The following is a 13,837-nucleotide window of genomic DNA, read 5'->3' as shown; positions in this document are numbered from 1 at the left end:
AGTGCCCTTTTTTTTTTTTTTTGGTAATTTTTGATAAAAAAAGTATATAGAACATTTACCATTTCAACATTTTTTTACAGGTCTAATTCAGTGGCATTAATTACGTTCATCATGTCATGCGACCATCAATGCGAGTGCCTCTTAGTCACCATTAAGCAACAAAATCACAGGGCCGACTTACACACTGACTGACTCTCCAGGGCCAGCAGTTTGACAGAATAAATATGAGAAGGCTTAAAGAGCTAAAGTTTGCATATACTATGTTAGTATGTAGCTCTTAAGTCACATAACTATGTCTAGATTATTATGTCAGAAGGGTTCAATGAAGATGCTTTTTAATACAGCTGAAACAACATTTGGAAATAATAAAATAGAACTGTCCCTTCAGCCTGCAAAAAGATCTGCAGATCTTCATCATGGCTCAGAGCTCTCTCAAATTCTTATTTCTTGGTAACTGTCTGGCAACATCAAGCATTCAAATAGTCCTCCTTTGGGCCCAAACATTATCTCTTAGGGTGAAGATGCAATAAAAATGCTCTAAATATCATCCAGCTCCCTATCAAAGACCAAATTTCAAAAATAAACTCCATTTTTAACAAAGCAATAGGAAAACTATACTCAAATGCTTAAAGACACCTATAATTTTCTGCAATCTTACACTCACAACATCCAGGGTAACCAAAGTACATATAGAACACTTTGCCATGGCTACAATTCAGTCTGAAAATAGGAACTCTTCAACAAGCTACTTACTACTTCTTGATCTAAACGGGTAACCATCTCTTCCAGTTTCTGGTGACCTTTTTTTAGGTCTTCCTCTGTTCGCTTCAAGGCATTGAGCTCTGCCTGGGCACGGTCCATTTCCTCCTTCATCCGCCATCTAAGTTTGTCACTGACTGCAGAGATGAGAGAGGCTCGGATGGTGTCCTCACTGATTGTGCCATCCCTACTGGGACCTGAAGGGAAAAAGGCAAAAACCATTTGCTTGTTTCTGAAACTCTTTCTATTCCTCAGGAACCTTCAGAAAGCAGGACAAAATATGAGCTGACACTTTCAAAGTGGGAGGAAAGAAGAAAATTTATATGTTAAATGCTATAATTGCATCTGAAACAACATAAAAATCTGAGTTAAATTAAATTCAGAAATATTTGCCCTGAAGGAGATACTATTAATCTTTATTTCTCTACTATTAATCAAGCCACTTTTTCTACTTATAGCCTAATGAAGTATTGGGTTATTTTCTCAATGAGGCTGGCTATGCCCCTAGATATTACAACGATTTCTAAGTAAAAACATGACTTTTACTCCTATCTCTTGCTCTGAGCCTCCCCTGAGATGTCAGCATACTAAAGCATTTAAAGGACATTAGTTTTGGCCACTGTACTGGTCTGGTCCAGCATGTGCCTCCCCCTTTCACAGTTACAGCTTCAACAATTACAGTGTTTACAATTACATATGTCACCATTACATTTTTTACCATCACAACCTTCAAAATTACATTTGTCACAATTACATCTTTTAGTAATCAGTCCTGCTTCCGTTACTCACAGCCGAATCATACAGTCTTACCAGCATGTTCCCAGCCCTCTCTTCCCCAGATCCACCTGGAAAAGAGGAATCTATCTGTGGGGATCCTCCCTTGTGTCCCCATATTTTGAGCACGAGCATACATTCTCTTTATCTCCACCTGTTTCAGAAAACCAACGTGTAAGTGGCTCATCTTTATCAAATCAATGCTCTGAGGAGAAAAGCATGTGCCTTGTTTTGTAGAATCTTCTTTTCTGGCTATTTCACCAAACTCTGAGCCTCTGCATCCATCATGGGCAAACAAAGCCCAATCTAGGGCAAGCCACCAAATTATAGTTAAGTCCTGCTGCCTACGCTAATTTGTGGTGTCAAATCTCTCTCATCCCATCACCTGGGGCTAGGTCAGCAGGTACTGGCCACAAGCTCAGGAGCCCACATGACTTTCTCCCACTTCAGACTATCTGGCCTCAAAATCTCTCCTTCCCCATTTACCTGGTCAGCGGACAAGACTACATCATCTCACATACTTTGGACATGTTGTCAGGAGGGATCAGCCCCTGGAGAAGGACATCATGCTTATTAAAGTAGAGGGTCAGCAAAGAAGAGGAAGACCCTGAGTGAGATGGACTACACAGTGGCTGCAACAATGGGCTTATGCATAACGATTGTGAGGATGGAGCAGGACCTGGCAGTGTTTTGTTCTGCTGTACATGAGGTCGCTATGAGTTGAAACCAACTTGATGGCACCTAATAGCAACAACAACAGGTCAGCAGGTGCAAGAAGAACACACTCAGACTCAGCCCAATTCTGCACTGCTGCACTCCCTCACTGCCACTCATCTCATGGACCCAGGTGGTTACCTCAAGTGAGCACACCGGGCTTCCATTAACTTCCAGTCTTGTAAGGGGTTCTTCTGATGGGCACTGACATGTTCTACTTTGATGCACCCATCTGATTTCTGCAGGGTTGTGCCCCACATGGGTACCTCTTTAATAAGCCAACAGCTTGCCGACCTTCTTCTCGGAAGTCCAATATCTAGCTAGTAATTGCCTTTTAAATGCAAATCTCCTGGTGTCATAGGTTTCTGGCATTAACACCTAATCAACGCTGCACACAGGACTATTATAAATTAACAACCTGTGTGGACTTGAGCAATCTTCCTACTTCCCCTTTTAGCATATCTGTTTATGCCTTGTATTAGGGCTCCTAAGGTTGTCCCTGTTTTTTCTTCCATGATCTTTATTGTTTTAGTCTTTATGTTTAGGTCTTTGATCCACTTGGAGTTAGTTTTTGTGCTTGGTGTGAGGTATGGGTCCTGTTTCATTTTTTTGCAAATGGATATCCAGTTATGCCAGCACCATTTGTTAAAAAGACTATCTTTTCCCCAATTAACTGACTCTGAGCCTTTGTCAAATATCAGCTGCTCGTATGTGGATAGATTTATGTCTGGGTTCTCAATTCTGTTCCACTGGTCTATGTGCCTTTTGTCGTACCAATACCAGGCTGTTTTGACTACTGTGGCTGTATAATAGGTTCTGAAATCAGGACGAGTGAGGCCTCCCACTTTCTTCTTCTTTTTCAGTAGTGCTTTGCTTATCTGAGGCTTCTTTCCCTTCCATATGAAGTTGGTGATTTGTTTCTCCATCACCTTAAAAAATGACATTGGAATTTGGATCGGAAGTGCGTTATATGTATAGATGGCTTTTGGTAGAATAGACATTTTTACTATGTTGTCTTCCTATCCATGAGCAAGGTATGTTTTTCCACTTAAGTATGTCCTTTTGAATTTCTTGTAGTAGAGCTTTGTAGTTTTCTTTGTATAGGTCTTTTACATCCTTGGTAAGATTTATTCCTAAGTATTTTATCTTCTTGGAGGCTACTGTGAATGGTATTGATTTGGTTATTTCCTCTTCGGTGTTCTTTTTGTTGATGTAGAGGAATCCAAGTGATTTTTGTATGTTTATCTTATAACCTGAGACTCTGCCAAACTCTTCTATTAGTTTCAGTAGTTTTCTGGTGGATTCGTTGGGGTTTTCTGTGTATAAGATCATGTCATCTGCAAATAGAGATAATTTTACTTCCTCTTTGCCAATCCGAATGCCCTTTATTTCTTTGTCTAGCTTAATTGCTCTGGCTAGGACTTCTAGCACAATGTTGAATAAGAGCAGTGATAAAGGGCATCCTTGTCTGGTTCCCGTTCTCAAGGGAAATGCTTTCAGGTTCTCTCCATTTAGAGTGATGTTGGCTGTTGGCTTTGCATAGATGCCCTTTATTATGTTGAGGAATTTTCCTTCAATTCCTATTTTGGTGAGAGTTTTTCTCATAAATGGGTGTTGGGCTTTGTCAAACGCCTTTTCTGCATCAATTGATAAGATCATGTGGTTTTTGTCTTTTGTTTTATTTATGTGATGGATTACATTAATGGTTTTTCTGATATTAAACCAGCCTTGCATACCTGGTATAAATCCCACTTGATTGTAGTGAATTATTTTTTTGCTGTGTTGTTGGATTCTATTGGCTAGAATTTTGTTGAGGATTTTTGCATCTATGTTCATGAGGGATATAGGTCTGTAATTTTCTTTTTCTGTGATGTCTTTACCTGGTTTTGGTATCAGGGAGATGGTGGCTTCATAGAATGAGTTGGGTAGTATTCCGTCATTTTCTATGCTTTGAAATACCTTCAGTAGTAGTGGCCTTTTTAGCATATCTGATTAGTACTGCCTAAAGGGCAGGCTTACACGTCTTTGTTTTTCACAATATTCCATATTCATTTCCATAATGTATTCAGGTCTGTTTTACAATACCAGGTAGGGGAAACAGCCCCTCAGTCTGACCAATATTCATAATACATTTACATAAACAGATAATGCCTTTACATAAACCTTTTTAAACACTGCAATTTCATCTTTTCTCTTTTCCACCCCCTGACTATTTTACTTATTTGTATGCCTACGGTCTCAGGTCCCTGGCTGGGTCGAACCAGAAGAACTCTGGTCCCTCACCATTCATTATGATTAACCTGCCAGGCACTCGTCCCAGGCCACTCCAAGTGTGGCTTTTCTTTCCTCACTATTCGGGAATAATAACAACCAAAGTAGCCATCCAAAAAATCAAAAGATTCTCATCCTCCTGTTTTCCCTTCTCTTCAAAATTCATATATTCCAATGAGCTCAAACCATTGCAGCAAAGCTCACCAGCCTGACACCAATCTGAAAGATAACCATGAGAATAAGAATCACAGAATTCTGATTCCTATGAGGCAGAGGTCAAGTATATCTTTGCTTTCAAACTTTTTCATTATCTCTGATATCAGCTGGTTCGATAATTCGCTGGAACACTTCACAGAGCTCACAGACTATACTCATGATTACGTGGTTAAACAAAGTAGTAACAGGATATAACCAGAACAAGATACAAATAGAAGTAAGGAGACACAACTCATCTCCAGCATCAGGAAGAGGTACATGAGCAAGGTCTGGAAAGGTCCCCGAAGTAGGGGGCACGTCCCTCCCTTCAGCAATCAGGACAGCCCCTGAAGCAGAAATGTCCCTGCCTTCTCCTGGCTGCCACCACTTCTCAGCTGGTCCAGGTTGTACAGGTCATAGTGCAGCGCTCACAGCTGTCCAGGCTCTCAGCTCTTGCAGCTCTCCATCAGTGCAGCAGCTCTTCATCACTGCAGCAGCTCTCAACCAGGTTTGAGAGGATTTTCAGCATGAGGCTTCCATGTCCCAAAAGATGGGCCATTTCTCCCAGCTTCTGTCAACCAGGAAGCCTTCAAACCTCCGTGCTCCAGGGCTTTTATAAGCCAGTCCACACGCTCCTTGTCAATTACTGACTGGAGCTTTCTTGTCAGTTACTTCGACAATTACAAGATTGTGGGGAGGCGGGGACACCCTAGCCAGACCTGACAAAAGTAACAAACCGTCAGGGGTAGTTGTTTTTCCCAAGAACTGAGAACAAAGGTCACATAAGGCAATTCCACACCTCATAATTACCATTCACAGCAACTTTCTGGTAAAGAGTGGAGGCCAGATTGTCTCCTGATGGGTGTGATATCCCCAATAATTAAGGCTGCAGCTTTTTATTATTTTGGACAAAACTACATAAATTATATTAACTTTAAACATCTTTCCACCTAAGACTGTATAGGTATAGTACCTTGGACCTTGCCAGAGTTCAATTCTTGTTTAAAATTACATATAAGAGTATTAAAATATCTGGAGTGCCAGGTTAAATATGGTAAGAGAGAGGGTCATCATTAATATTTGTATATTTCCATAAGCATCTTGCCTGGAGAGCTCCCAACCCCTGATTTTGCCAAAAGATGGTAAGAAAAAAAAACAAAACAAAAAAACTTAAAATGAAAAAAATATAATTGGGAATAAGCACCCATTCTTCAATATTATTAGACTGCAACACCAAAAATCATACTGTATCTCTGCTAAAGGCCTAAGATCTAGACTTCAGAATTATGAATCAGCTATCATCCTCTACATAGCCTTCTGAAATCAGCCTTCAAAAGAGAACTTCCATACTTTGCTAAGACTGAGATTATAGGACTGCCAAAGTCTTTGAAATGTAACTCCTCTTTTTTTGATGGAGGTAGGGGAATTCAACAACTTCATGGAAAGGAATCAGCATGAATCCAACCCCCAAAATGTGGAGACTGATCGAGGCCCCACTTTCTCATTTCTCAATCATTTGACACCAGCTGCCCCTGTGGCACACTCTCCTTCTGACCCTAGCCACTCAAAGCTGGGGCAGATCTCCCAGATTAAAAGAATACCATCCTTTAGATTGCCAAATAAGCAGATGCCAGTCAAAAGTCTGGCAGTCTATATGACATACTCACGTTTAACCTGTTGGTTCTCCCTTCTCCTTTGGGTTCAATAATTTGTTGGAACAACTCAGAGAACTCACAGAAAGTACTTATGATAATAGATTATAGCAAAAGGATACAAATCAGGGCGGTCATAAGAAAGAGACACATAGGCAAGGTCTACGAGGGTTCCAGTACAAAGCGTGCATATCCCAAAGAGGATGCATCACCCTCCCTTCACCAACCAGGAAGCTCTCTAAGTCTCCATGTTCAGAGCTTTCATAAGTCAGTCATGATTGAGCCCTCATGGCATATGCATGATAGGCTAAATCATGCCTCCTGAGCTTAGTTGACATCAGCCTACCAGGTAAGTCTTTTCTGGTCTGGCTACCCCCGATTTGTTAGCACAAATCTTCAGGTATGGTCTGGAGGTTTCAGACAAAGGCACCGCAATCACGCCCAGGGTTATTTCACAGAAAACAAGGACAAAGGCCAAAATTATTTTCCACTACAAAACAGAGGATGGCTAAGAAACCTTGTAACATCTCACATGGTGTTCATACCCATCATTTTTTAAGGATCTTGTATGTAAAACTGGTTAATTAAGACATATATATATATGAATAAAATCATGGACAAAGTAGTTTCTCTTTTTCCTGTGATACGAAAGACCTGTTTGTATTGTTTCAATACATATTACCACCTAGATTTTTAAAAATGTAGTTCATTTTTTTTGCTTTCCATGAGAATAGGTTTGTTCTTTCATTACTCACTGGTTACCAAAGTAAGGATGAATTAAAAAATTTCAACAGCCTAGACAATGAGCAGTCTTTAAAGCTTTGGTTTTGAGATTTTGTAGAAATTGGTTTTATTTTGCTCTGAAATTTTAAATCCATTTTAAAAGTATGATGCTGCTTAGCATATAATGAATGGCCGTGACTAAAACTAAATGACAGTGTTTGTGTCTTGCTTTAAAAATATAGTGAAAAAATTCTATTTCACTTAGGCCCTAACATATCCTCCTATAAAATATAAATCAAAGTCCTATGGCAACAATGCAAAGGAAATCCCGTGTCGCAAGACCAATAAATTACAATATAACCAACGTGTCACTTTTTAATAAGCTAAAAATAAAACAAACCTCTGAGCTTACTTAGTAGGGAATTTGGAATATGAGATAGAACAAATCACTACATGGGAGGGGGCAGGGCTGATCTGAAACCAAATATGATTATCTAATACTACAATGGCCCAAACTTCTATTAGCCGTTATTGTTATCAGTTAAGAACATCATCAAAAACATTCCAAAATCAGTAACAACTTGATCAAAAACACTCCAAAATGAGCTCTTGCAAAGTAGGTTAGTGTGATGTCAGGAGTAGGAATAAAAATATCCAAGTGGGATATGGAACAATGAAAAGATAATTTTTTTCTAATGTCAGAAAGAAACTATTAAAAGTACACAGCATGTGTATCAAGGCAAAAATGATTTTCAATATGAAAGACTTATGTAGTTTGTGTTGAAAATATCAAAAGTTGTTCATAAAAATATGAGGCTTACTTTCTCTGACAGTATCTTTTAAAATAAATTACAAGCATTACCTCATACACATAATACAAAACTTTCTATTTGGAAATGGAATTCCACTGGGACAAAGGAAAAATTAATGTTATACATCACAAAGGCACATCTATCCCTTCATGGATTATTTTCTCCAAAGAACTGTCCCTCAAGATATGCTGTAGCTACCTACATAACACCTTTCGAGGACAAAAATCCAAACAATAGATTCTAAGGTGTCCAAACACCAGATCCGTCTTACTCAAGGTCAAGTTCCTAGGGCAGAAGCACCTCATTTTGTTATTTTCCTTCTGACCTGCCCTCCTTGATTATATCAAAGTTTCCAAAACACTAAGTAAATCAAGATTGAAGATATCTGTACCACTTTCTGATAAAACTACTCCATTGAGATGAAATAAACCTGGAGATTCTGGCACAAGGGAAGCATGGCTGATAGTAGATCCTGGGACCAATTGGTTCATTGCCCTTCTTCACACATTTATTCATAAAATGTGGCTTTGCTGAGTTATACTTTTCTGGGTATCATATTGGACCACATTATAGTAACATTCTTGAATACTTGCTTGATAAATCTTAAATCTTTCTTAATTCGGGTTATAACATCCAACAACTCCATCCCTCCCAGGTCACTGCCACCCAGGTGCACCACCAGCACATCAGGATCTGGCAGATGGCACTGTGCGTGGATTAACTGAGCCCACATCACGCCACCCTTCCTATCCAGTGGAGTTTGGCATCCTCCACAGAAATGCCCAGCTGGGAACCAAAGCTTCTCTTGAGTGCCCGTTTTTCAACCCAGAAAACATATGAATGACCACATATCCATACCTGCTTCTACTTTCTTCTGGCATCTGCTATTAAGAAAACATAAACACATATTAATGTTGCCTCCTTAACTTATACTTTTTAACTTGGTGGTGGTTTTAAACCTTTAAAATCAGAGTTCAAGTTCTCTGATAGTTTGGGAATGCCAATATGGTAAAAGTTACATGCCTAGTCCTAACACAAATGTTTCACTCTTAAGAAACATATGCTTCAACCTGAAGAAACAGAAATTTAAATTTTAAGTGTTTTAAAATTTAAGTTTTATCCTCAGCTATCAAGAAAAGTTTACGTTCCTCCTGATGTTTTTGCTGGAAAACAATGCCTGCAATGGCAACGAATTTTAAGGTAAGTTGCCCAGCTCCACATCTTTTCCCTTCGGTCTTCCAGTGGAAAATTTTCTTGGAAAGACAATATCTAAAATACACACCTGGCTTTACAATGATTTCTGGAAAGAATTTAAGTTACAGATCCCAACTTTTCCCTCCCTTAAATAATAAAACAAGTTTATTAAAATATCACTGCAATTGCCCAGACCTGATGGGGAAGCACCACAGACCACCCGGTCCAGGTTTTCCACTATTCAACAACTGTCTGCACTACTTAGTCAATGCCCTCGGTGAGTTCCAATCTCATGAAGGGCTGTTTTGAAGTCAAGGTCGGCAGGAAGTTGTCTGCCCATGTAACAGAAAAGCTGTAAAATGAAATGGAAAAATAAATAATCTTCTTTCAGATGTTAAAAACTTTCCATCAGAAAGAGTCAGAGAGAGCTACTTTAAGTCCCCAGATCTGCATCCATCCTCAGCCTTCTTCACTTACTGTCTCTGAAGAGGCTGCTATAAGGAATGCCATCTCTTATTACTTTTTAGATGATTCTTTTACTTCAGCGTTGTTGTAGATGGGTGAAACCAATACTTGCACAGGCAGCCACATCAATAATAAAAAGACAAGTTGGTTAACGGTGCCTTTAGTCAAGTGTTGTTTTACAGTATAAATTCAAAACTCTTAAGAGTGAAACTACCAAGTTCCAAAAGTACACGGATTAATAACCACATTCATTTTATTATATTCTCATGGCCTCAGTAACACAGAGAATAACAACACAAATCCTGACCATTGATATAGTGATCATTTGCTAACCCTCATATTCAAATGATACTTTTATGTTTCTACTTTCCTTTATTCCAATTTTAAACTTCAGTAGTGTTTTGCACAATGCACCACTAAAAAACAATGAAAAAGATCAAGTAGACAAGCAACAAAGGATAGAAAAACAATGTGCACTAAAAGATACCCTCTGTTTTTTGTTGTTAGTTGCTGTGGTTCTAGATTATCATAAAAAAGGTCATTTGTTTCTAGCCTAAGATAGTACTGTTGAAAAATAAATAAAATTTAAGTTTTTTTAACAACCTGTTTTAAAATCACAAACATAAGATCTGATCTGAAATATATCATTTTCCCACACGCCTATTTTCAGAATATATGAAAATCATTTATTCTGAGATATAAAATGCCTCATGTATATTGTACTGAAATGGGTTAACATATAAAAGTTTTATAAACAAAGGCCTTTACAACTCAAAGGGATTACAGCAGCATCCCAATTAGAAACAGGGTGACCAAGAGTACTACTCTCATTTTATTCATGATGTCTGAATGAAAAAGGAGGGCTTACCAAGATTTGGAGTGTTCGTGGATTAAAGAGCTCCCTAACTCAAATCATTTAAATTATACTGTAGAAAAAGAGCTACATTAAAGTAAGAGCACATTTTAATAAATCAAAATCATGGCACTAGAACTTCAATACCTAGAGTGTACCAATGGCAAAAACAGTAGAAATAAACAGAGCATATACATCAGGAATCAGGGTAACTGCAAGGTATCAGAAAATGTAAGAGAAAAATAAATTTCATAAGATTCCAAAACCATTCAGGCATTCGGCAGAACACTGAATGGCAAACTTCGATATATCAAGCACCATTCTGGGTATTGATGGTGTGTATGGGAAGAGGTTAAGGGTGGGGGGTGGGAGTGGCAGATTGATCAGGGCAGGCCTGGCTGTTTCATGCAAAGGAAAAAGGCAGTGGAGAAGCCCTAAGACAGGAGAATAGTAGCAGGTGATGAGTTCTGAGAAGTTACTAGGTGGGTGGTTAGGGGGAAGTGGAAAGAGACACAGGATCACGTAGTGCCTTCTAGGCCTAAGAATGCTGCACTGAACTGACTACAATGGGAGAATATTGGAATATTTTCGGCAGCAGAGTGACGGGAAAGAGTGATTAAGAGTAAACAAGACAGAGTAATAAGACAGATTTGATAAGACAGTGATAAGAGTTATAAAATAGATTTTTATGCCCTTGTGGTGAAGTTGTTAAGCTCTCGGCTGCTAACTGAAAGGTCAACAGTTTGAACCCAACAGTTGCTCTGTGGGAGAAAGGCGTGGCTGTCTGCTTCCATAAAGATTACAGCCTTGGAAACCCTAGGGGACAGTGTCACTCTGTCCTGTAGGGTCACTATGAGTTGGATTCGTCTAGATTGCAATGTTTTTTTTTTTTAAGGCTTATTTATATGATTAGAAATCACTTCAAGTTTTACATTATGGGACACTGACCCATTAAAGTTTTTCCTTTAAGGAAGGGAAGTATTCTAACATTGTACACATAAAAGTGAAATGCACTTTTTATAACAGGAGACTTTGATGTTCCCTATGTGGAGAAATACCTTTTTACGCAAATAACGCGTGCCTTTTTTTTTTCTGTTTGTTTGCCAACCACTCCCTCCCCGCTGCAAGGTATTTTCTTAAGTGCTGCTTTGTGAATTTTTTTTTTTTTTTTTTTAATATGTTGCTGTAAGTTTTCAAGGGTACTTACCAACAGTGGTCACAGGAGGCTGAGAAGGGTACTGGGAACTTGTTGTGGCAGGATATTGACCACCAGGTGGGTAAGGACAGCCTGGATAACCACTAAAAAAAGAATAAAAAATACTAGATATTTAGATGATACATTATAGTATCTTTAAGTTAAGCTTGACATATCATTGTTTCACCAGCCAATGAGTTTTAGAGCTACAGGTGTCTATTCAAGTAAAGTTCTATGGAAATGGCATTAATCACACTGGATTTATTTATTAGTTTTAAGTAAAAGCCTACACAGGAAATTAGGTTCCCATTTGAAAATTTTTTTAAACAAATTGATCAGCAACATTAGTTACATTTTTCACAATATGCCAACATTCTTTAATTGCATTCTGGTTGTCTGGATTTATTCTTAAAGTAAGTGGTTAAAATACTCTTGCTTGGCCCTGGTTATTTAAACGTCACCTTCACAACAGCAGAAAGCAGCTAGAATATTCCTCAGGGAAGTCTAAGTACCAGGACTGGAAGCAACAAACATTATATGAGAGAACTTTTTCCCTTTTGATTTCCTAGGCTACAGGAAAATGGTACTATTTAATATTCACCTGTGGTTCACTGGTAACCCTTGCAAACACTTATTGTAAAAAAAAGTCCTTTTTAACTAAATAAAGCTGTAAAAAATTTCTTCTCACTCTATGGCTAGTTTGTGACATTTATGTATTTCCATCAGAGTTGAAAGGAACTTTACTTAGAAGCATTCTACTCCAACTCCTATCCAACACTGTCTATAAATATCATTTGATGACATCCCTGACAACTGGTCATCTTTTTGGAACACTAAATATCATATCAATATAACTTCTAACTATGGTCCTAAATTTGCATTCTGGAAGGTCACAGAATAAGCAAATATTTGAAGACTTCTAACATTTTCTCTTCAGTCTTTTCTTCACCAGGTTAAATAGTCCTAGTTCCTTCAACCACTCTTCACAGGACAGATTAGATTTTCGGATACAGTCACCTTCCCCTGAATGTTCCACAGTTGTTAGTGTTTCCCTTATAATAGAGAAGAAAAGTATAGTAAGATGATTATTAGCTACCTGTTAGCTGGACAATAAATTTTGATTATTCCTACTTTAGTTATAACTGTCAGATCTATAACATCTGTAATTCTGATCAGCATGCCCCCTATAAGTCCTTTCAAGTTATTGAATAAAAAGCACCAGCTGGTGTACTGGAGCGAGAGCTCTGAGTTCATGGTCAATAATTCTTTTTCAGTACTGCTATTCAAAGATTTCCCTATTTGTACTACCAGCTCACATTTTAACACTTGTTCCCAACAATATCATGGTTAGAGTAGACTTGCTGAAGATGAAATGTAATCACAGTACTTCCTTGCAAAATCAAAACAGAAAAAAGCTAAGTGCTTTTATTCTGGTGGGCCCATGTTGGAGGCTACTGAACACGACTTTCATTTCTAGTCTCTTTAGCAATCCATGCTAGAATGTTGCAAGGAAACATTGTCAATCTTACTGTAATTTCTGAACCTGCCTTTTTGAAACCTGGAATAAAAATTTTTTTTTTCTTGAGTTCTCCCCATTTTGCATACCTTTTCAAATATAAGCTATGATAATATTGCTGAGTTTTTCAGTAATATGGGATAAAACTTTTCTAGGACTACAAACAGTAACTTCAGATAACTCCCTGTCTCTTAATGTAGTTTGCTCAACTTCCCCTTCATGGTTAGTCTCCACATTCACGGATAATAACTTTTCTTGAGTAAAAAAAAAAATTGAGTGGTTTATTTTCTATCTTTGTACGTTATTAAAGGAGACATGGTGGCATGGTGGTTAAGTGCTCAGCAGCTAACCGAAAGGTCGGTGGTTTGAACCCACCAGCTGCTCCATAGGAGAAAGGAGTAGCAATTTCCTTCTGTAAAGACTACCAAAAATCCAAACCATTGCCATTGAGTCTATTCTGGCTCATAGCAACCCTGAAAGGCAGAGTAGAACTATTCTATAGGGTTTCCAAGGCTCTAATCTTTACAGAAGCAGACTGTCACATCTTCCTCCTATGGAGCAGCAGTAGGGTTCAAGCTGCTGATCTTTTGGTTAGCAGCCAAACATGTTAACCACTGCACCACCACCAGGGCTCCTTACACAAAGATCACAGATTGGAAGCCCTATGGGGCCGTTATACTCTATCCTATAGGGTAGCTATCATTTGGAATTGAG

At 38.5% G+C, this 13,837-nt stretch overlaps 1 protein-coding gene across 1 annotated transcript in view; it reads right to left on the bottom strand.

The window, feature by feature from the left end:
• Positions 1-13,837, bottom strand: part of TSG101 (tumor susceptibility 101) — a 45,527-nt gene that overhangs the window by 2,512 nt on the left and 29,178 nt on the right. Inside the window, exons 7-8 of the mRNA XM_003411976.4 lie at positions 11,620-11,711; positions 754-956 (exon numbers count right to left, since the gene is read on the bottom strand). Of these exons, the coding sequence (XP_003412024.1) occupies positions 754-956; positions 11,620-11,711 (295 nt within the window). The remainder of the gene's footprint in view (positions 1-753; positions 957-11,619; positions 11,712-13,837) is intronic.

The sequence above is a fragment of the Loxodonta africana genome, chromosome 7, assembly GCF_030014295.1.
Source record: "Loxodonta africana isolate mLoxAfr1 chromosome 7, mLoxAfr1.hap2, whole genome shotgun sequence".
Classification (NCBI taxonomy): Eukaryota; Metazoa; Chordata; class Mammalia; order Proboscidea; family Elephantidae; genus Loxodonta; species Loxodonta africana.
Note: the sequence above shows the minus strand (reverse complement) of the source record. Positions and strands in the feature narration are given on the sequence as shown.